The sequence below is a fragment of the Tiliqua scincoides genome, chromosome 3, assembly GCF_035046505.1.
Source record: "Tiliqua scincoides isolate rTilSci1 chromosome 3, rTilSci1.hap2, whole genome shotgun sequence".
NCBI lineage: Eukaryota > Metazoa > Chordata > Lepidosauria > Squamata > Scincidae > Tiliqua > Tiliqua scincoides.
Window position 1 is genome coordinate 87,740,655 of NC_089823.1, and position 22,725 is coordinate 87,763,379.

The following is a 22,725-nucleotide window of genomic DNA, read 5'->3' on the forward strand; positions in this document are numbered from 1 at the left end:
AAGGGATTGTCACTCCCGAATTGGCCTTTTCAGCCACACTAGACGCTATTCCAGAACCATCATTCAGAGCGCGATACCATAGTCTATCAAGACTGAAGGTTGCCAACATGACTGTACACCAGGTATGCAGGGGGATTCTCTGTATACAGAGCCCCAGTACATCTGAATTGTTCTATCTCTGAAGATCCCTTTGGTAGGAACAAAAAGGAAAGAAGTTGACTGTGCTATACAGACTCCCTGTAACAGTCTTGCAAGCATGACATTTTAAAAATGTTGTTTATTGGAAATGTAAATGTTGTAACCTTGTGTGTTTTGTTGTTGTTGTGCTATTAATGCCTCTGAAAACTACTAATGTTGTGTTATTAATGACCCTAAAAACTACTAATGTTTTCTTTCATGTTTTTTGAAAATATGCCTAAAAATTCAATACAAACTAAGAATGTGTTCATATGCCATGGGATATGGAATTTTCTCACTGACCATTGGATTTCCTCACTTAATACAGTTATTGACCTTTCTCTGTTGATGGAGGAGGAAATTCAGTGCGGGTTCTCACCCTCACAGCAGGACTTAAGTGAGTTAGATAGCCAAAGAGCCTGTTGGAGGTGATTTCTCCTCTCCCTATAACTGGTTTTGCTCTGACTTGCTTTCACCCGGCCCTTAAAAATTTTATTTGTTGAGTACCAACTTTCAGTCTTCAGTGAAATTTTGCAAGACTTACTTTAAATAGATACAAATGATTTGATTTTTAAATACAAATGATTAGACCTTTCAGTCATGGTGGTTTTAATCTTAAATCTGATATTCAATATGATGTTTCTATTCTAGCCTGACCAAGAGGTTATCACTACACCGGATATTGGTAGTCTGTCATCACCTCTCATAGATACTGAAAGGAATTTAGGGCTGCTTCTTGGACTACATGCTTCCTATCTAGCAATGAGTACCCCACTTTCTCCTGTGGAGGTTGAATGTGCCAGTAAGACTTATTTATTAGAGTTTTATTGCTTTGAAATTGGTGATATGATGAATGTTGCTTCATTCTTTTAGGTCCATATCTTAATTAACTTTGGCCAGATAATAGTTATGAGTGCTTAGGATACTGTGGTTTTACTTTGTAATTTACAAACGTTTCTTTGAGCAAATATGAAACTTTTAAAATGTAGTTTTCAAGTATGTTTCAGTAATTTAGATAAATCTGTAGTGTTTTTAAATTGAGTACTGATAACTTGTTAATGAACTAAACTAGTAAGAATAGAGGTTGAATAACCACCATGCCAAAAATTCTTCATTAAACTGGTTGGTGTTGTAACTGGTTCCAAATGTGAAACCTACTAAAGCAATTTTCCTAAATACTCGCTCACCATACCAGTTTGTATACTGCCCATTAACATGATCTTTATGAAATGGACAATGTGGTGGGCCTGGCAAATTACATATGTGGAAGGAATGGTTGCATTTCATGATTAATGATGATATGGGATATAGGAAGCTGAAAATTTGATCTGGTTGATAGATTCTTGGTCTAGGAGTCTACTGTAGTTCATGGAGCCTGTGTCTTGCATGCAAAACATTGCTGATTCAATCCTTGATATTGTTGGCTTGAAGGTGGGTGGGGGAGAAAGTGCCACCTCTTCAAACAGCCGAGAGAAATCTTTTCTCAAGACTCTGCAAGACTCTACATCGATTGGTGTAGACTGTACTAGGTGGCCAATGCTTAATGGCCTCTCTATAAGGAAGCAACTTACGAAATAAAAATGGTAATTATAAATTACAGATTGGCCTTTGGTATCTGTAGAGGATCCATTCTCAGATCCCCGCTGATAATTAAAAATGGTAATTATAAATTACAGATTGGCCTTTGGTATCTGTAGAGGATCCATTCTCAGATTCCCCGCTGTTCCTGGTGGATATTGAGATCTGTAGGTGCGTCCTCAGACCACCTCCAGATGCACCTGGAGGGGTTCTTAAGTGCTGAGAGGGATTGTGTGGCCTCTGTGCACTTCAGAAGGCCTCTTAGAGGCTTTTGAGAGGCACTTTTAGTTTTTTGTCAAACTGAAAATGCCTCTCAGAAGCCTCTGGGAGGCCTTCTAAGGCACGCAGAGTCCGCAGACTACCTCCCCATGCTTCAGAGCACTTCCCAGGCACAACCTGAGGGCAATTTTGGGTGTGTTTGGGAGGTTCACTGAGGCCCTCCAGATATGGGTCAGGACCAGTGGTAAGTCAAATCCATGGGTGCCAAATCCACAAATCAGGAGGACCAAGCTGTATCTGAGGACTGCCCCCAAATGCTGCATTTCTGAGAAAGTTCTCTGAAGTTCTGTGTTCATGGTCTAGCAAGTTAGGATGCAATAGATATGTATTTTCTCTTTTAAAAAACCTTAAAAAAACTGGACTGTTTGCTTAACAATTTAAAATGCCAAAGCAATGTGCTTAAATCTGCAGTGTAGGTACTTTGTTTCTTTTGTAGAATGGTTGAAGTCCTCTATTTTCTCTGGAGGTTTGCAAACTAGTCAGATACATTACAGTTATAATGAGGAGAAGGATGAAGACCACTGCAGCTCTCCTGGCAACACCACCCCTAACAAATCAAAGCTGTATTCTCATCGACTGACACTGAGTGACCACTCACAGCCATTTTTGCAGGCTATTGCAGACAACAATATTCAGGATCACACTGTGAAGGTAATATTGTACTGTCTGAAGGACACAGGCTAACAAAAGGTGTCTCTTTTCCCCATCCCCTCCCCAATGGCTGAAGCCTCTGTCTGGGGTGGGGAGGGGGGGGAGAGAGCGAGAACACGACACATCCACCTGTTAATCTGGTCCTAGGAACTGACAATGGGAATCCTAGTACCTGTAACTCTTGGGCACTTATTTGATAGACATCCTTGGAAACTGACTAATGATGGTCACTGTAAATGGTTTTAATAGGAAAAATTGCATTGTTTGATTAGCACAGTTCATGAGTAGATGGCTTTGTGGTCACAGAAATGAGAAAAGATGAACTCTAGGCTAAATTTTTGCATCATTATTGTGTTTTTTCCACATATGATATTTACAGAATGTTTCCAAGAAGTATTAACTTGGGGGATAAGTATATTGGTGGACAGAAGCATGCATTATGGGAGCTTGTAAAGCCTGTGATGCTTCTTACCCAGGTATATTACGGTCTACAAGGCGAGGAGGCCAGCAGCTTCCTTGGAGAGGTATGCAGGGGAATGATTTGTAAAATCATTCTGTAGCACCTTTCGGAGAAGATAAACCCAAATGCTTGCTGCATTTGGACATAGGCTGTACAGATCTGAATTGATTAGTTCTATTGGAAGTCTTTAACTGGTTTCATACTCTTCTACTAATGCGTCCTCCACTAAAGACACATATGACTTAACAGTGGGAGTGGAGAATAGCCAACTAGGTGCTTGCCCTGTAGCTTATCCTCATCAGATACTCTCAGGTGCCCCTTCAGCCCAACAGCTGTAACAATGGCAAGGGGAAAAAAAAACCCAGGCGTCTGATATTTCTGTACCCTTTTGGCTCCACTGTTAGTTTTTCTATTCTTTACCCAAGTGCTTATGTATATGTGCCAGTGGAGGATAATGCTTCGTGAATGAACTCTCATTTGCAAAGCTTCTTCCACAGTAAACCTGTTAGTCTTTATGGTGCAGTTACAAGACTTTTTGTTTAGGTTTGTTCTTGTATTGTGTGCACAAGCCCCTGGAATCACTGTGACACAATTGGGGATTCTTGTTAATTCATGGTGTAAAGTGTTTGGCATGAAGATTTCTCATCCAGAGTATAGTCAGTATGTAATTTCAGAATCTTTGTTATCATTACAAGCAGCTTTATTTTTTTATTAAAAGATATTTCTCTATGTGTACGTATTTGTCTACAGGACTTTTTATGTCAAGTTGAGAGGTATTGCAAGCAGTGTCATCTGACCACTCCAATTACGTTCCCTCCAGAGCACCCAGTGGAAGAAGTAGGACGTTTGTTGTTATGTTGCCTTCTAAAACATGAGGATTTAGGTAGTGTATTTGATGCACAATTGTCATAAAATTCTTTTCATACTCGTTTAATGTTTTCTCTTGTATTACAATGCAGTACTCTCTCTCTCCCCCCCAGGTCATATAGCCCTTTCTCTTGTTCATCCTGCTATGCTAGGAGTTGACCAAGTGAAACATCGAACACTTCCAAAGTCTGTAGCAGATGTGTGCCGGGTTGTCTACCAAGCTAAATGTTCACTGATCAAGGTAAGTGTCAAATTGTGAAAGTGCCAGGGTGGTGGTGTGGTTTGGGAGGTGGACTTAGACCTGGATGATCCAGGTTCAAATCTCCCCTCAACCACAAAGCTTCCTGGATGACCTTGGGCCACTCACTTTCTCTAAGCCTCACCTACCTCACAGGGTTGTTGTGAGGACAAGAAGGAGGGGAGGAGCAGCTGTGTAAACCGCCCTGAGCTCTTTGGAGGAAGGGCGGTATAAAAATGTGAAATAATAATAATTATTTGTTCTCTCTGTTTTCTCTTATTTGTTGCATTAACTGTCTATTTTGCACTATTACTTTTAAGACTCATCAGGAACAAGGAAGATCTTATAAAGAAGTTTGTGCTCCTGTTATTGAACGCTTGAGATTTCTTTTCAATGAATTGCGTCCGGCAGTGTGCAACGATCTCTCCATTATGTCCAAGCTTAAAAGTCTAAGTTCTTTGCCTCGATGGAGAAGGGTTGTTCAGAAGATAATTAGAGAGAAAAGAAAAAAGAGAGGTAAAAAGATGTGTTAAAATATTCTGAATTCTCTCTCAGTGTTTCTCAAACTGTGGGTCGGGACCCACTAGGTCGGTCGCAAACCAATTTCAGGTGGGTCCCCATTCATCCCTATATTTTTATTTTTAATATATTAGACCTGATGCTACCATGGTATGTGACTGCATTTGGGGAAATGTTACAGACCTGTACTTTTAACAAGCTACTATGTATATTCTTTTAACAGTGCTAGTAAGTGGAACTTAATTCTGGGTAAGTGTGAGTAGGATTGTAGCCTAGGATTATTAAAAATAGTCCTGCTTGACTAGTCACTTCTAGTCATGACATCACTTCCTGTGGGTCCTGACAGATTCTCATTCTAAAAAGTGGGTCCCGGGGCTAAGTGTGTGAGAACCACTGCTCTGTCTTCACTAGAATTTTTTGTTACCTTACTTATATGGTAGTGGGTTATATCCAGAATAATGCTTCTATGAATGTAATCTCTCTCTAAGGATGGAAGGAGTATTCCGCTCTCCTTGTGTGAGCAGAATTCTTTTTGGTGGGAGCTTCCATTCATGGAAGGATTGCTCTGGATGCAACGACATGGCTACTTGTTTCATTCCCAAATAGGACTTCCACAGTCAAAGCATGGTACCATCAGTCCATCACTTTTCAGACTAATCTGGAGTACTCAGTTTCATTTGGACTTCCATCTTTTTTATGATACTTCAAAACACAGTTCCACAGGGTATTTAGGGAAAATGGAGAAAAGTGATTTTTTTTTCTGAAAGCAGTCCAGATGTACCTGTGTGTAATGTTGACACCTTCAGTCTAGAACAAGTGAACCACTTTTTCATACAGCAATAATGATTCCTTCCTCTGCAAGTTCAGACTTTTTCCATATAGCCTTTTAAAGTGTTTGCATTATCTCTTGCTGCTAGTCCCACAAAAAACTGAATCTTCTGATGTGGAAGAATCCAAAATTGGGAATGAGGAAAGTGATTTGGAAGATCCATGTGTCATATCCCACAGCCCTGTGACAGTTGAGAAAAGACCCCTGGCAGTCAAATCACCCAAGGTAGAGTATCATGTGCTGAATATAGACAGATATCACAAGAAATATAAAACAAGATGAATATATATGTGTGTCTTTTAAATGTCCAATACTGTGTAAATATCAAAGGAGGATGATGTAGTGGTTTTGATATTGAATGTAGACCTGGAAGAATCAGATTAAAATCCCTACTTGCCAAGAAATTTCCTGGGTGACCTTGGGGCAGTCACTATCTCTCAGCCTAACCTATCTCACAGGGTGTTTGTGAGGACAAAAGGAAGGAATGAACTGTGTACATCACCCTGAGCTCCTTGGAGGAAGGGTGGTATAAAAATGCAACAAATTTTAACATCCTCTTTTAGAAATGGGTTGTATATATTGTGTCTGTGCATTAGTGTACATACCCTCCCTCCTTACCATGAGTATGTTGCAAGAAGAAGAAAATCATGTATGTGGAACCCTTATCACCACACATTTTCTTGCAGATGTGATGAGTGGATGTGTGCTACTAGGTAGAGAGGTTCCTTGGGTGCCTTAGTGCAGGGGTGCTCACACTTTTTTGGCTCGAGAGCTACTTTGAAACCCGGCAAGGCCCGGAGATCTACCAGAGTTTTTTTACAATGTTCGCGCCATCATAACATATAACATTTATGTGTACAATGTATGTTGGTGTACCTTGCATAACCGCATGAGCCAATATTGCACAACACAACATAATTAACTATAAACATTTTTTGTAATTACTTGAGTTTACTTTGATGACTTGCACTGAAGTGAATCAGCCAAGGATGCATAGCCTGGACAGTAGCTGCTGACAGCCAGCTTCAAGTACACTTCCAAATGTTCATCAGTCATGGTGGAACTGATGAACTTGGACTTAAAGGTCTTCATGTAGGAAAAGGCTGACTCACATAAATAAGTGGAGCCCTTCCTGCCTCAGGTGCTCTTATATCTCTGAGGGCCCTATTGCCTTCAAGTGGCTGCAGCTGTGCAGCACACTCTGCTGGATGCCCAGGCCTTACCCTTAAAGGGGCCACTGCTGACACCACATCTACCTCCCCACCAGAGCTTCCTCGATTCCAATACAAGTTGGGGGGGGGGAGCAGATCTCTATACAGACCAGTGCAAAAACAAGGGAAAGGTGTGAGGGAGGGAAGATCTCTATATAGGCATCACAGCAAGACCAGTGCAAAACCCCTTGCACACAGAACCAACAGATGGAAGTGGGAGGGGGCAGATCTCCATACATACCAGTGCAAAAGCAGGGGAAAGGTAAGTCATCCCCAGGAGAGTCAACGGGGCTCACTCCCAGGGATGCGTGGATGGGAGAGAAGCCTGTCAGCGGCTCCTCTCCAGGACTACTCACGAGTCAGCTCCAGTAGACTACGCACTCCAGGACTACTCACTCCCAGGGCGGGGCTCACTCCCAGGAATGCATTTTGCCTGGCGATCGACTCATTTTGCCTGGCGATCGACTGGTAGATCGGGATCGACTTATTGAGCACCCCTGCCTTAGTGAATTGGTCCTGAGTGTTGGCTTAATTTCCTTTGATGTATCATAAAAGTAGATTTCTAATAGCAACATTGGTTTGTCTATAGCTAAAATACCAATGTGTAGCCTATTGAATTTTTATGCTTTTTTTGATATAAAATGCATTGTGTACTTAGGCAGACAAAGCAGTCAAGCCTTTCCTTGGCTTTGACAATTTTAGACACTCATGTTTTATATATTCATGGGACAACATGGCGCAAAACTATTTTCTGTTTGATATCTTGGGTTATTTAACTTATGTGTGATTATAAATATGCATTTCACTTCCTAGGATAAATGGCAACCGCTGATAAATACAGTTACATGTGTTCACAAATACAAATGGCTGAAACAAAATGTCCAAGGTTTATACCCTCAATCTGCTCTCCTCAATACCGTTGTTGAATTTGCCCTGAAAGAGGAACCTGTTGATGTAGAGAAAATGAGGAAGTGCCTACTGAAGCAGGTAAGGCATGGCTGACACCTTGTAGGGAAAAGCTTACTGTTTTAAGGAAATCATGTAAATATCACACTCAACTTATTTCTTTCTATTTTGCAGTTAGAAAGAGCAGAAGTTCGTTTAGAGGGGATTGATACAATTCTGAAACTGGCAACCAAAAGCTTTTTGCTGCCTTCTGTGCAATATGCGATGTTCTGTGGATGGCAGCGACTTATTCCAGAAGGAACCAATATAGGGTATTTGTCCATCCCCATCCCCAAACATTTTGTTTCTTAAGCCTAATCTATTCTTTCCTGTGTAGTACATATGGAACACATTGATCAAGTGCAGAAATTTGAGAGGTGATAAATGGAGTGCATCAACTTTTGTCTCACAACTGGAGGTGTGGAAAAGCTCTGTACCCTAGAAAGATATTTGTTTGTGTGCCATGAGAAAAGCTTGTGTGGATTCTGTTTTAGCAATATTGAATCAGAAAACTCTTGTCGTAAGGCAAAAAAAGGGGGAATGTTGATGGTTTTTGAGAAATAACTGGATAATTGTGCCCTGCTTGCATTTGCATAGGTCACTGTTGTAGCAGTCGTGGCACAAGTCTCTGCTAATGCTATAGCAGTTGCAATTTTTGAAAACTCTGAAATCATGGTTTGTTTTTTTATTAAAAAGGGAACCTCTAACAGACTGCTTAAAGGATGTTGATCTGATTCCACCTTTCAACCGTATGCTCCTGGAAGTTACATTTGGGAAGCTGTATTCTTGGGCAATTCAAAATGTTCGGAACATTTTGCTTGATGCTAATAGCAGGTTTAAGGAACTAGGTGAGTAGCTTCTGTGCTATAACCTGTGTTTGATAAGAACTCATTAGTTGACACCTCTTGCATCTGCCTTCTTGTATCTTCCATTATGCTGGTAAGGCATAAGCTGGTGTTTCCCTGACAGAGGAAGGGGGCATTCCATACTGAATGGGAATTCCTTTGCACCAGCATGACATAGGGTCAGGTAACAAAGTCTCTTCATGCTGTGGACTGTCTGTTAATCCCAGTCTAGCCTTCCCTCGCTATGTGCATGGATGTCAGCTGTTGGATTTGTTGTCCAGACACTTTCGTAGTTTTTCCTTTGTTTTTTTCAGTCTGCTTTGTCCTCTTCCTCCTTGGTGTCAGAGAAGGGCCCTTTCAGGGGAGGGAGGGGGGTATTTTTGGCAGCAACTTCTCTGCATATTCCTGCATTCTGCATTCCTGCACCTTGTGACTTTTAAGTTAGTTACAGCACAATCTTGTCCATATACTCAGAAGTAAATCACTTTGAGTTCCGTGGGGCTTCCTTCCATGACACTGCATAAGATTGCAGCCACAGCTGATCTGAGGAGGATTCAGACAGATGAGCCCCTTCTCGATATCCATACTCTGGGTGGGTACCAGTGGCTCTGGCTTGCAATCTGCATTCATGTTGAAAATTTGACCTGATGGAAGTCTGGTTACTGATCAAATCTGGTTTTGTAATTGCAAGCTTTACTTACTGGAAGTGTTCTAAGGTGAATCTGTTTCTGTGTTGCCAATTCTTTTGGGGAGGTCTCAAGCCAGAGGGAAAGCACAAGCAGCTTACTTTTTTGTCCTTACTGCTAATTTGAACAGTTGACAGATAAGTCAATGTAATTTACTTGAGTTGGTAAGCAGCCACCCACTTGCTTATGCCTGTTAACAAATATCCTGTCTCTCCACTAGGTATCCAACCTGTTCCTCTACAAACCATTACAAATGAGAACCCTGCAGGACCAAGCCTTGGGACAATTCCACAAGCACGTTTCTTACTGGTCATGCTCAACATGTTAACCCTACAGCATGGAGCAAACACCCTGAACCTTCTTCTCAATTCTGGCATGTTGGCATTGACACAAACCACGTTACGTCTTATAGGTGCGTTTGCTGCTTTGGCGGTTCTGTTATTCCTGGGCTTCTCCAAGCCTTTAGAATGCTTTTTCCTGTTTAGTGGAACTTTCTTTTTATCAGTTGTTCTCTGTGGAACAAAAGTAACACATGCATAGTTGAGAGAGTTTTCAGAAAGGCTAACCTCGGTGTTTTCAGAACAGAAATAATTTCATTATATTCACACTTTGGAGATTCTTATATTTTCCTTTTTCACTGAACACTGCTATACAGAATTGTGGCATCTGTTAATTGCTACTAGATTTCAAGATATCTCTTGTTGGAATTAGGACCTAGTTCAGACAACATTGAAGAAGATATGCTTGCCTCATCCCGTGGTGCATCTGCTACCGTTCTTGAAGAGACAAGGAAAGAGACCACTCCAGTTCAGCTCCCTGTCTCAGGACCAGAGCTAGCAGCTATGATGAAGATTGGTACCAGAGTGATGAGGGGGGTAGACTGGAAATGGGGTGATCAGGTACTGCCTGTGTCCTTTCTTTTGCTTGAGATCATTCAATCTATTGTGTAACCATATTACCAGGAATGTATTTTAAATTTCCTGTATTGTTTTCCTGAGAGATCTTTATTTTTGTATCAATTGTTTGTAGCGTGTATATAATTGAAACATTTCAAATCTTGCTGTTTTAGTTTTATTTTTGAAATTTGAAACGGTCTGTAATCAATAGAAAAGAACCAAAAAGTCCCCATGTCTCCCACTGTTCACAGATTCTGCTTGTTGATTTGATTTCCTTTTATCTTCAGGATGGACCGCCTCCAGGCTTGGGTCGGGTGATTGGAGAATTGGGAGAAGATGGTTGGATTAGAGTTCAGTGGGACACTGGTAGTACCAATTCATACAGAATGGGAAAAGAAGGAAAGTATGATCTCAAACTGGCTGAACTGCCACCTGCTTCTCATCCGGTAGCAGAGGACTCAGATACAGAGGATGATTCTGGTGAGAGAGCTCTGGGTTGAACACAGTGGCATTGTAGCTGTAAAGCAGGAACCAGTAACGTACAGCCCGCACTATGAATCCAGCACAATGCTGAAGCTCTCCCCACCATGAGCAGCACTTACTGTTCTGCACTTACCATTCACAATCAGCCTACTCAAACTCTGCAGTGCAACCCTCTGTGCAGTTGTATTTGCCTGGAAATCCGGGCTCAAAGCCTGCTGGAGCAGTCGGCTACAAACACTGCTCTGAATGGGAAGAGCTTTTTTGCAATATGGTGGTAATGAGTTACTGATCTGAAGGATGTTGAAAGCTGGCATCTTAAGCATTTTTGAACATGTAGTTTTTTTTTGAGAGCTGGATTTAACAGCTAGATTTAATGTTCTCTAGTCTTTTTGTTGCTGAAACTGTAAATAGTTGCTGGCTGTGAATTTGTCAGCTTTACTTAATCCTACGGGTTTGGTGCGTGAGTGGATAAATATAGATGGATGGGTGTGCGCGTGCTTTTTTTTAATGGTTCAGATTGAGTAAGGAGTATCTTACACCAACAGCGACTTACAGGTATAACCTAATTATCCATGGATTTTTCACCCATGGTTTTATCTCAGTGCGATGAGAAAGTCCCTTTAAATTAAAGGAAAAAAGTGTTTTAACAACAGCCTTGGTAATGCAGCTGGGCATTACAATCAATTATAAGAGGGCAGCTGGCTGACAATCCACCATCATTTTCTCTCCAGGCACTTAGAACAGCTTCACTCCAAGGCAAACAACTCCTCCCTTCTCCTTGAGCTTGTGAAAGAAGGATAATCACTTTGCTCTGGGTGAAGGGAGGGGTCACAGGCTCAGAGTGAAGTCTTTCTAAGTGCCCGGAGAGAGAAGGATTGATGAATTGTTTGCCTGATGACTGTCTTACATCACAAAGGTCAACAAAGCTGTTTTTTAAAGATACTTTTTAGTTTTATTAAAAGCAAACGCAAGAAAAAATGTTTTTAAATCACCTAGCAAAGGGACATTGTTTTTTAAATGGATTTGCTTTAATGTGATTTTTGTCATCTACATGAGTTCTGGTAATGGAACCCTTGTGAATAACGAGACTCAACCTGTATTTGGTTTTATGTAGTTTCTGCATCCTTCCTGATAATGAAGGAGGTAGAAATTTTCTGTGATGTCTCTGGCAGTCAAATGCTGTTCCACCTTTTTTCGTTTTTTCTTCATTATGGTGTAATCTTTACCATACTTTCCTGAAGTGTTGCAAGCTTACATACACAGTAATACAAAATTAAATTTTCCCTTCATCTTTTTTTTGGACTGTGAAGCTCAGGGGGATGGCCAACCCCACAGCACGTGCCATTTTTTATGTAGAGAATCTTAAACGTACCACTCAACCTTAATGTTGCTTTTAGCTATTACCATGACAGCTAGATTGAGCCTACTAGTTCAAGGGCAATATATCTGAGTACCAGAAGGTACAGAGCAAGAAACATGAAACTGCCTTTGCTTATTTGAGGCTTTCCAAAGACACCTGACTGGCTGCTGTTGAGGCCAGAAAGGTGGCCTGTAGGGACCTTCAGTCCAGCCCAGCCCAGCCGAACTCATTCCAAGGTGTGTTCATTGCCCTTTCGCACAGCCAGGCCCCCCCCCCCCCGCATGCCCACCTTCTCATTCTCAAAGATGATCTTAGCTGGGATCTCTTTGCAGATGATTTTCTTGAAGAGGGTATCTCTGCCCAGCTGGGCTACCAGGACTTCGCTAATCTCACTGGCCATTTCTGTGCTGCCTCACTCAGTCTCCACCACCTTCTATAGCTTATCCCTTCACCACTTAACTGATATCAACCTTCTTGGGAAAGTTAGTGACCTGCTAGTTGGCAGAATGCAGTTCACTAACATCTGCCCTTTTGGCTTTCTCTGCTGCCTACCATTCCTTTCTGGCCTTTCTTCCTTTTTTCCAACCAGAGCAAATCAAGCAGATTAGGCATGGCTGCCCTGAGTGCACCCATTACAGCATTAAGAACTTGGGGGCATGCTATGTATCAAGCAAAGAAATCAAGCAAATCATAAACTGCTGCAGTGCTTTGTTATTTAAATGTTTTTCAAAACTATATGGCGACTTTGCGCATGCCACTTAGGAAGTGTCTGAGTGCCACTAGTGGCACGTATGCCACAGGTTGGTCACCCCTGGGTTAACTCAGGGTTAAGGAAATTCTGCAATGTTTCTACTTTAGATGTGAAAAGGGGTTATAACCTTAAACATATTTATCCTTGGAGACCTAAATTGGTTTGTCAGTGAGTGCAAGTTAAGTATTTTAAGGGTTCTTGCCTACTGTCACTTACTCTGATTCTTTCTTCAGAAGGAGAACAAGTTGAAAGAAATCTGCATCCAACTTCCATGATGTTGACAAGTACAGTGAATCTGCTGCAAACTCTCTGCCTTTCTGCTGGAGTCCATGCTGAAGTAATGCAGAATGAAGCAACCAGAACTTTGTGTGGACTGCTCCGTATGCTCGTAGAGAGTGGAACTATAGATAAATCAAGTAAATACTGGCTAATCAAATTCTCATTTTAAGTGTGCCTAATACCTATTCTCAACATTTGGTGACTTTCAACATTTGTGTGTGTGTGTGTGTGATTACATGGCTATAGTGCTCCCCCCATAGAATATTAAGATCACAGTTCTTTATAGAGCTTTTAAACTGGGGATATAGTTCTTTCTATTCATGTCTCTGCCTTTTTAAGAAAGGTTTTGTAGTCCTACTAATGGTTACTTTGCTTTGTGTATTTCTGAAGGAGAATAAATGAAACTGGGTATTGCCCATTTAGTCATACTGCGCAGAAATGATCATTGGAGTAAATCATTTTTTATTTCCAGCTTCCATGCCAAATACATTGGTTAATAAAGAACAGCACAGGAGCTGGTGTTCTCTGGGATTCATTCGAAGCATAGCGCTCATGCCACAGATGTGCAGCACTCTTAGTACATCACAGTGGATAACTCTATTAATGAAAATTGTAGAGGGACATGAATCATTCACCGCTACATCTCTGCAACGACAGGTAATTCATTAAATTGATAGAGATACCCAGTGAAGTTTTCCTAGTTCATAGTGGACTCATAGTACAGTTTTAAGGGGGCACTCCATGTTTTCAGTTCAATTCAATATCAGATCTTTTAAGAGATCCCTTTGCAAGTGACTAAGCAAAATGAAGATGCAGAATAGCTGTGTTTTTGCTGCATTTAGCTGCAGTATGAAGTTGGGAATGCGACTTGTTGGAGCTAATGCTGGTTGGCTTGGATTCAGAGACTTACATGACTACTCTTGTCCACCAAAGGGAGGATTAGATGAGTTTTTTTGAATGGAAGCCTGCCATGCTGCAGAGCAAATCTCTTTTGAAACTGGGTGGACGTGTACAGTTTGTGAAAAGCACCACTGTGAAACCGATTTGCCTACACACTCCTCAATAGACACTGGTTTTGCTAGAGGTTTTTTTTGTAAAATTATACAGTAAAGTCTCACAGGTTTTGTATATAAATTATTCTAAAGAAGTTGTTTTGTACTCGACATATATCCTGGAGACAACATAATTTTTAATGGAGGGACACTTATTGGCCTTATTGTTAATATCACCTGTTCTCAAAATTTATTTTATGCTTAGACGGTCAATCTTATGTTGCCAAATGGTAGTGTCTTTCTAATAGTTTCTTTCTGCCCTTACTCTTAAGATCCTTGCTGTGCACTTACTACAAGCGGTGCTTCCCTCCTGGGATAAAACAGAAAGGTCAAGGGATATGAAATTCCTTGTGGAAAAATTGTTTGGGTTCCTGGGTAGTCTACTGACTACTTGCTCTTCTGATATCCCACTGCTCAGAGGTAAGAGAGGAGTTGATTTTGAATGTTGCCATTTTTTGTTTCAGTTGTGCTAGTGCCTAAGTTTTGTCTCTTCTTCCTAGAATCTACTCTGAGGAGGAGGAAAGCCAGGCCTCAGGCCTCTCTAACTGCAACCCACAGTAGTACTTTGGCAGAAGAGATAGTGGCACTGCTGAGGACTTTGCATTCACTAAACCAGTGGAATGGACTCATAAACAAGTACATCAACTCTCAGCTAACCTCCATCACCCACATCTTTGCAGGAAAACAGTCAGAAGGGGTAGTTCCCTCATTTTTAAAAAACTCATTTTTGTTTAACAATTAGCAATTAATCAAATTTGCTTAAACCTATCTAGAATCATGTTGAAACAAATGTGTTTTGTGAAATGATATTGCATTCTTTTTTTATGGTAAAATGGTTTCACAATTTTTTTGACTGCTTTTCAGATGTGTAAAAATGTATGTCTATTTCGCAGTGAGAAGTTCTCTCTACAATAAAGCTGTACTGTTCTTTTTTCCCCCTAGGCAGTTTTAGAGGACTACTTCCCTGACACTGAAAATCCAGAAGTGGGAGGCCTGATGGCTGTCCTTGCAGTGATTGGTGGGATAGACAGTCGCTTACGACTAGGTGGCCAAGTAGTTCATGATGAGTTTGGTGAAGGCACAGTGACCAGGATCACTCCTAGAGGGAAAATTACAGTGCAGTTCTATGACATGAGAACCTGTAGAGTCTGTCCACTCAGTCAACTAAAGCCAGTAAGTGCGTTTATGTGGTGTCTTGAAGTTAGTATAAGAATGAAGTGTGAATGTATGCTTCACATGCTGTTCATTCTCCTTACTGAAGTGCAGAAACGTGTGGATCCTGGATATGACATTTTTCCTATAGATACTTTGCAAATTGTCAGTTAGCTTTTTGGCAGTGGTCATTGCTATTTGTCCAATCCTTGGAGAAACTGCTTGAAGCTCTGAATCTATGGAGCAGTATATCTGCTATCTCCCTCTTCCATGTTTTTTTCATATTGAAGTCCATGGAATAATGCAGTGACGGTGCTGGGGGTGGGTGGGGAGGCCAATTAACCTGGGCACCACACTGCTGGGGGGCTGACAGCCTTGCTGCCCTTAGTTGTGCTGTGCCTCCCACCGCACACAACTGCATGGCCTACATGTTTTTAAAAAGTTTCAATTCCAATCCCACTGCCCCATGCGACCTTCTTACTCTGCACCAGATTTTCTGGGTTGCCTTCTGCGCATGCGCAGGTAGGCTGAAGAATCTGAAATCCAATGAAGATCAGTGACGGCTTTCAGAGCTCCTTGGAGAGTCTCCAAAGCTTTCCGGCAACTTGTGGCAATTGATTTGAACTTTAAAGTTCACTGGGTGAGGGTAGAGCCAGGCTTTCAGTGGGCTGCAGCGGTCCATTTAAAATTTAAAGTGCAAGGAGCGATAGAGAGTCTTGACTTGGCAGGAGTCTGGGCAGGAGGTCTGGTCTAGAGTGTAGAGCCTCTGTTAGCCTGAAGATAACATCAGAAAGTCGCCAGTTCGAGGACACTGGCAGCTCCCTGAACGGCTGAGAATGAAGAGACCTTGAAGCAACTGACAAGCCAAGCTGAGTGATTCCACCTGCTCTTGGTGTGAGCAAGAAGCGTCTTGGCCGCCCTCCATGTGAGAGATGGAGCTGCTTGTCAGCCTGCGTGGGAGAACTGGAGGCCAGAAGTGAGACCAAACCAGGAAGATCCATTCTGAAATGTTGTTAGTTCTTGAAAGAGAGAACCTCTATGATTGTAAAAATCCCCTTGAGGGATTTAGAAATGACTGCCTATGTAAACGGCCTTGAATAAAGTCAGAGGAGTAATCCGATAACCAGAAAGGTGGTATATAAATACCCAGTTATTATTATTACTATTGACTTGAAAGCTGCTGTGAATGCATAAAAAGGTTTTTATTTTTTTCTCATAGAGAAAAGCATTCAACAGGTGATCTGGTTGCTTGTTCAGCTGCAAAAAGATATCACTTGGTGGTTGGCTCTAGGCTGGCTCACAGAGGAAATGAGTTTGCAAGTCCCAAACAGGGCAGCAGTAACCACAGATGCTAGTTTGACAGAATGGAGTGCCTCACATTTGTGGGGCCATCACCCAGGAGAAGTGGACATCTCATGATTTGAAAGAGTATCCGCTTTCTAGAACTCCATCCGATTGGTGTTCTGGAAATTTAGAACTGCCTTAGGAAAAAAGCTTGTGATGGTAAAGATGAACAGTGTTGACTGCAAAAGTGTATTTTAATTGCCAGGGTAGCACAAGGTCGCAGGGTCTGCACAGAGACAGAAGCCCTACAGCACTGGATGTAACACAGTCTGCTTTCCTTAAGAACACCTGACAGGTATAGAGAATGATGCAGTGGACTTGCTCAGTCACCGCAAGTTAAGGGAGGCGGATTGGAGATTAAATTCACAGACATTTGCCGAAATAGCATGCAGATTCGGGAATCCAATAATGGACCTTTTTGCATGCAAGAACAATGCTGAGGTTCCAAGATTTGTCAAAAGTAAAAGAACAGGGAGCAGAGGGCACAGACACACTCTAGATAGAATGGCGCAGTTTCTGTTATACGCTTCTCCCCCTTTCTTGTTAATTCCAGTGGTGATAAAGAGGATATGACCCCTGCTAATTGGGTAAGAGGCACTTTTTCACGTGGGTGCTCCTTTTTTAGCAGGGGGAGAGTAACTGGCCCATCTCACCCCAGCAGTGTCTGTTCTGGTGGCTGTCTGCTGGTATTCTTTTGCATCTTTTTAGATTGTGAGCCCTTTTGGGACAGGGAGCCATTTAGTTATTTGATTTTTCTCTGTAAACCGCTTTGTGAACTTTTAGTTGAAAAGCGGTATATAAATACTGTTAATAATAATAATAATATGATGATGATGATGATGATGATGATGATGATGATTAAGAACTGAGGTCATCCTCATAGCACCGGAATGGCCAAGGAAACTGTACTATCCAGATCTAGTGCTTTGTCCATACAAGACCCATGGACTCTACCAGCCAGAATAGACCTTGTGTCATAGAGGCCTCTGTGGCATTCCCACAATTATATAACCGAAAATGTGTACATGAATGAGAAGTGCACCCTTGAAGAAGTTTGGTATTCTCCCTGTGGGGAAGGAAGTTACAGGAGCCCCACCTGCATAAATTTAGGAATGAGTTCACACTGTAGGCAGAGGAATGGATACAACTAACTTTCTAAGCTATAGTTTATTAAAAATCATGAAAATATCTGCTTTTTCTTCTAGCTCCCTGTGATTCCTTTCAACGTGAATAACTTACCATTCACTGAAGCCATGTTGTCTGTCTGGGCTCAGTTAGTGAACTTGGCTGGGTGTAAAGTAGGAAAACACAGAATGAAGTCACCTAATCAAGTTCTTTCAGGTATGATTTGCTTTCTTCATTTTGTAATTTTTGTTCTTAAATGATACCACCACTAAGTGAGGATTAATAAGATGGTGAATTTGAAAAATAGTGGTACATTTGCATTAAATAGAAGCATTTTGAGAACAGTCTTTCTTTTTCAGTTAGGTGAGGCAAGAATTGATCTGATGGAAAATGCAAATGAGAGAAGCGCATGTTGTGATGAGAGTAGGAAAGGTATGCCACAGCTAAAAGGTAGCTTCTCATGAAGATAGTGAAAGCAGAGTTGGTTGTTAATCACTTCCATCACCTGATATTTTCTTGACTATATACTATAGGTTTCTGGTACCTGATTATATAAATGCTGGCAATTAACAAATGCTTATAATATGTTTTGTGCAGGCCAAATAGATTTGGATATGCTGAGATGCCAGCAATTGAAATTGTACATACTGAAAGCGGGTCGAGCATTGCTTTCTCACCAAGATAAATTAAGGCAAATCCTATCTCAACCAGCAGTGCAGGAGGCTGGCTCAATTCCTGCAGGTAATAGTCTTACAGGTAACTGGATCACTTTTGTTTTGTCACATGATTCATTAGAATTTCCAACCTCTCTTCTGATACCTTTCCTATACTGTTAAATTAGGCAGAATATTGAGAAAGGAATGGTGCTTATCTATGAATATGCTACCATGTTTCTTAGCATGGGGAACTCTCTGACTTGCCAGAAGTCCCTCCTTGCTGGGACTTTAGAAAGTCACAAATATTAAAGCATGATTTAATGAAACATGATTAAAATGTAAATGCTGCTCTGTGAAAAGGGGTGCTAATGGTCCCTTTTATGTTGTTTTTGCAAGTAAAATCCATTTTTTTGTTGGTTTAAGATGAGGGTGCAGTGGCATCTCCTGATGTAGTAGACATGTCCCCTGAAGGACCTCAGCCTCCCATGATCCTCTTGCAACAATTATTAACTGCAGCAACACAGCCATCACCTGTGAAGGCAATATTTGATAAGCTAGAACTTGAGGTAAAAATCTTACTTTCCTTGCATGGTGGCTTTGTAATTATTTGTACATGTTTGTATATTTGAACAACTTCTTCAGTTGTGTTTTTTAGTTCCATCTATTAGTAAAATGCAATCTTTAATCATATATAATGTTATAATATACCATTATATATAACAATATATATTATATAATTTTCAGCATTAAAGACTGTTAAGTTGTTTAGTAATGGAGAACTTTGTATTTTGTACTTCTATTATATTTATCTTAATCAATCATATTGTCCCATATTATGTTTCACTTCATCATTTTCCCAATGTAGTCACATACCATGGTAGCATCAAGTCTAATATATTAAAAATAAAATATTGAAATAAATGGGGACCCACCTGGTGGATCCTGACCCACAAGCTTGAGAAACACTGTTATAGGCTGCTGTATGTATATCATCTCATAGGCTGCTGCATTGGCTGTGTGTCAGTATCTGGCTGTAGAATCTGCACATCCTTCAACTCCAGGCTTTGAAGACTGTAGTTCCAGTGAGGCTACAACACCCATTACAGTCCAACATATCAGACCTGCAAAAGTGAAGAAATGCAAAGCATCCCCTATTCCACCACTTCCAATTGTAGTACAACTTATGGAGATGGGATTCCCAAGGAAGAATATTGAGTATGCACTGAAATCTCTTTCGGGAACATCTGGATTTGCTTCTGGGTTACCAGGTACTTACTGTTCTAGTACCAACAGTATGTTAACTGTCAAGGAACTGATGCGATCTCGGTGCACTTTGAGTCAAAATGGGAGAATGATATGGATAAAGGCAGTGTGTAATAGTGAAGTCATGATCACTGGGGAAAAATTTTGGGACACTAGATTTTGAGGAGATTAACATGCCCTGATGTTTACAGAAGGGGAGGTTCTCCAACAGTGATGGAGCATATCCTTGCATGAGTTGTCCCTTTGGTTTGTACCTGGAGAAAAGGCCATGTGAACTTGATTGGTCTTCTCACTTCCACAGGGTGGCTATTCCCAGTTTTGATTCTGTCTCACTTTAGCAGGCAGGGCTACAAAGGTACTCTGTCTCTCTTCTCCTCTTCCTCTTCCATCACAACAAACTCATGTCCAATTAATACTTGTAATGTCAAGGGCCCATTTCCCCTCCAACTTGCTTTTGGAAGACCACCCTATGTGGGTGGTCCAATGGTAACTAAAGTACTAGCAAAAGAACTTCTTGGTTTGCACAAACGGATGTGGCAGCATAGGATGAAAAGAGAGAGCCCATGAAATCCATCAAGACTGCAAAAACTCCCACTAAAGAGGCAGTGGCTCCAACAAAAATAAGCTTGCAAAATGCAACAAGAAGGAAAATCAGTAGAAAAGCTCCAAGGACCATTATCAAGTAATTAAATTTCTGAAGACATCTGAAGACACCAGAGGGGCCCTCTCTGATACTGCCACCAAAATAAGTTGCATTAGCCCCCCTGACATTTGGACGCCAGATACATAGTTATTATTGTGCTCTACCTGAAGTGAGACAAGAGTGTCCTAATGGCTGTTGGAACTTCTTGCCACTGGCTTAGAGGCTGATAGACCTTGTCAGCAAACACCCTTCAAAAGCAATGATTGGGTAGACAAAGTGCCCCAAGGGTTCATATTTCCATTCTCCCTCAATGGTTGAGGGTGATCAACTGCTAGCCTCCGTTAAAGTCAGAGAAAGTGGGTTGTAGGTTTAGAAGTTTCCAGAGTTGCTGTCTCTAACCCAACAATTGGAACAATGGGTTTTTTTAGTAGATATTAGAGTTCCATTTACATGGTAAAAATTGCCTAGAGCCTAATCCCTTTCTTCTCTAAGTGCAGGGCATTCTCATCTGACTGTGGCATTGTCATCCCTTTTCTCCCTTCTAGTGCCCCCCATTCAGGAACAGGATTCTTCCCATGGCTCTGATTTAGGTTCACCTGACTATTTTTGTACAACAAAAGGGGCCAGTCCAAGATTCTCTAAGTCTCATCTACCAGCTTGGCCCTCCTTATCAGGACCTTTCCTGCTTATATTCACTACCTTCACTCCCTTTATTGCCTGCACAAAGGGGGAAGTAAGTTTGATTCCCAGAAGGGCTCCCCTCCTTGTTCAGATAGAGAAGATGGGAAGTCATCTGATGGGGAAGATTTGGATAGCTCTCATGCATCTCATAGGCTATTCTCGCTTACAAGACTTCGTAAGACTGTGTAACAAAGGAAAAGATGAGGAGCAGAGATTGATGAAAAGCAAAGATCTTAATGCTATTTCTTGATGTTGAGTGGGATTAAAGAAGTGGCAAATAGCAATGTGGGATTGAATAGAAGGCAGGAAAAGATTGGATGGAAAAGTAGAGTTGAATTTTTATAACTTTGTTGCATCCTGAGTGAACAAACTGGTTGGGCAAAACACCAAAAGTAAAAACAATTTTGGTTGAATTTCTGTTCAGATGAACAATACTGTTGATGACAGTCCTTGATGCATTGTGTTCTAGGAGTGGAAGCCTTGGTGGGCTGGCTTTTGGATCACCCTGATGTCCAAATCCCTGATCTCTCAGATGCGGACACTGTATCGGATGAATATTCTGATGAAGAAGCAATAGAAGATGTAGAAGAAGCAGAAGCTGCATATCCTGTAGTAAGTGCTAGGCAACATCATGAATTGTTTCAAACACAATCACTGGTATTTTTGATACATTGGTCACAACTTTGGGTCAGGAAACTAGATACGCGCTCTTTGTCATTTGGGAAACTCCTGTTGTGGAGCATTTCCTTCTTATAGTGCTATGATTGTAATGATGTGGTGATTCTGTGTTTGCAGTCCACTGCTGCTGTTGTAACAGAAAGCCAGACGTACAAGAAACGAGCTGATTTCTTAAGTAACGATGATTATGCTGTGTATGTGCGAGAGAACATTCAGGTAAGCCTGACAGCGAAGCCTGCATTTGGATAGTAGTGATGCCCCTTTGGAAAAGACAATATCGAAAGTTGAAATCATGACAGTGGATGCATGTGGGAGAATGATGAATGTGAAAGCTGTAAATTACTTTGATAGATAGTGTGGAGCTTTCTTTGAACCAGTCCATTGACTGAATCTTTCAATATATCTGTCCCTCTATTTAAAAAAAAAAAAGCTCCTGATGTTGCTTGTGATCTTTTGTAATGTGGTTGAATTTTAATAAATAAAGCATGTAGTACTTTCTGGATGTGCCAAGATACTTGCATGTATTGCTGTAGATGTCCTTATAACAATCATGGAAGCTAAGTAGTATTATTCCCACATTGCAGCTGGGGAACTGGGACTGAGGGGGACTTGCTTCCCTAATGCCAACTAACGAGAGTTCACGGCAGAGGCAATGTTTGAACAAGAGAATCCTGATTTGCAGTCCAGTCCCTTATGCACTACTGCAGGGGTGTCAAACTCATTTCACACCGAGGGCTGAATGGCATTCATGATGCCTGTTGAGGGCTGGAAGTGATGTCATTAAACAACTTATAACCAAAAATTAGTACTTTTTCTCACTTAGGAATTCATCAACTTCAAATGACAGAAGAAAAAACACACAAATCTTTATCATATTTCAAGACATGGGAGAGCCCAGTTTTCATGGGGTAACAGTAACACCTCAGCACTGTTAGCAGCTGAGAGCCTGAGGGTCAGATAAAAAGCTTCCATGGGCCACCTCTGGCCCCTGGGCCTTATATTTGACACCCCTGCACTACTCTGTATGTGTTACTATTAGTGTTAGATTTAAAGGAAGCCTTTATGTAGGTTAGACGT

At 41.2% G+C, this 22,725-nt stretch overlaps 1 protein-coding gene across 5 annotated transcripts in view; it reads left to right on the forward strand.

Annotated features, from left to right (window-relative positions):
• HERC2 (HECT and RLD domain containing E3 ubiquitin protein ligase 2) overlaps positions 1 to 22,725 on the forward strand; it is a 127,475-nt gene that overhangs the window by 51,407 nt on the left and 53,343 nt on the right. For 4 of the 5 annotated variants that reach the window (XM_066622097.1, XM_066622102.1, XM_066622100.1 and 1 more), the window contains exons 26-48: positions 829 to 979; positions 2,471 to 2,685; positions 3,896 to 4,028; positions 4,126 to 4,253; positions 4,571 to 4,766; positions 5,687 to 5,823; positions 7,623 to 7,796; positions 7,890 to 8,026; positions 8,451 to 8,602; positions 9,506 to 9,697; positions 9,997 to 10,184; positions 10,469 to 10,661; positions 13,009 to 13,191; positions 13,527 to 13,711; positions 14,379 to 14,526; positions 14,607 to 14,803; positions 15,049 to 15,279; positions 17,808 to 17,943; positions 18,325 to 18,483; positions 18,807 to 18,949; positions 19,384 to 19,651; positions 21,440 to 21,582; positions 21,766 to 21,864. In XM_066622097.1, the coding sequence (XP_066478194.1) occupies positions 829 to 979; positions 2,471 to 2,685; positions 3,896 to 4,028; positions 4,126 to 4,253; positions 4,571 to 4,766; positions 5,687 to 5,823; positions 7,623 to 7,796; positions 7,890 to 8,026; positions 8,451 to 8,602; positions 9,506 to 9,697; positions 9,997 to 10,184; positions 10,469 to 10,661; positions 13,009 to 13,191; positions 13,527 to 13,711; positions 14,379 to 14,526; positions 14,607 to 14,803; positions 15,049 to 15,279; positions 17,808 to 17,943; positions 18,325 to 18,483; positions 18,807 to 18,949; positions 19,384 to 19,651; positions 21,440 to 21,582; positions 21,766 to 21,864 (3,888 nt within the window). The remainder of the gene's footprint in view (positions 1 to 828; positions 980 to 2,470; positions 2,686 to 3,895; positions 4,029 to 4,125; positions 4,254 to 4,570; positions 4,767 to 5,686; positions 5,824 to 7,622; positions 7,797 to 7,889; positions 8,027 to 8,450; positions 8,603 to 9,505; positions 9,698 to 9,996; positions 10,185 to 10,468; positions 10,662 to 13,008; positions 13,192 to 13,526; positions 13,712 to 14,378; positions 14,527 to 14,606; positions 14,804 to 15,048; positions 15,280 to 17,807; positions 17,944 to 18,324; positions 18,484 to 18,806; positions 18,950 to 19,383; positions 19,652 to 21,439; positions 21,583 to 21,765; positions 21,865 to 22,725) is intronic. The other variant, XM_066622098.1, reaches the window with a different exon arrangement.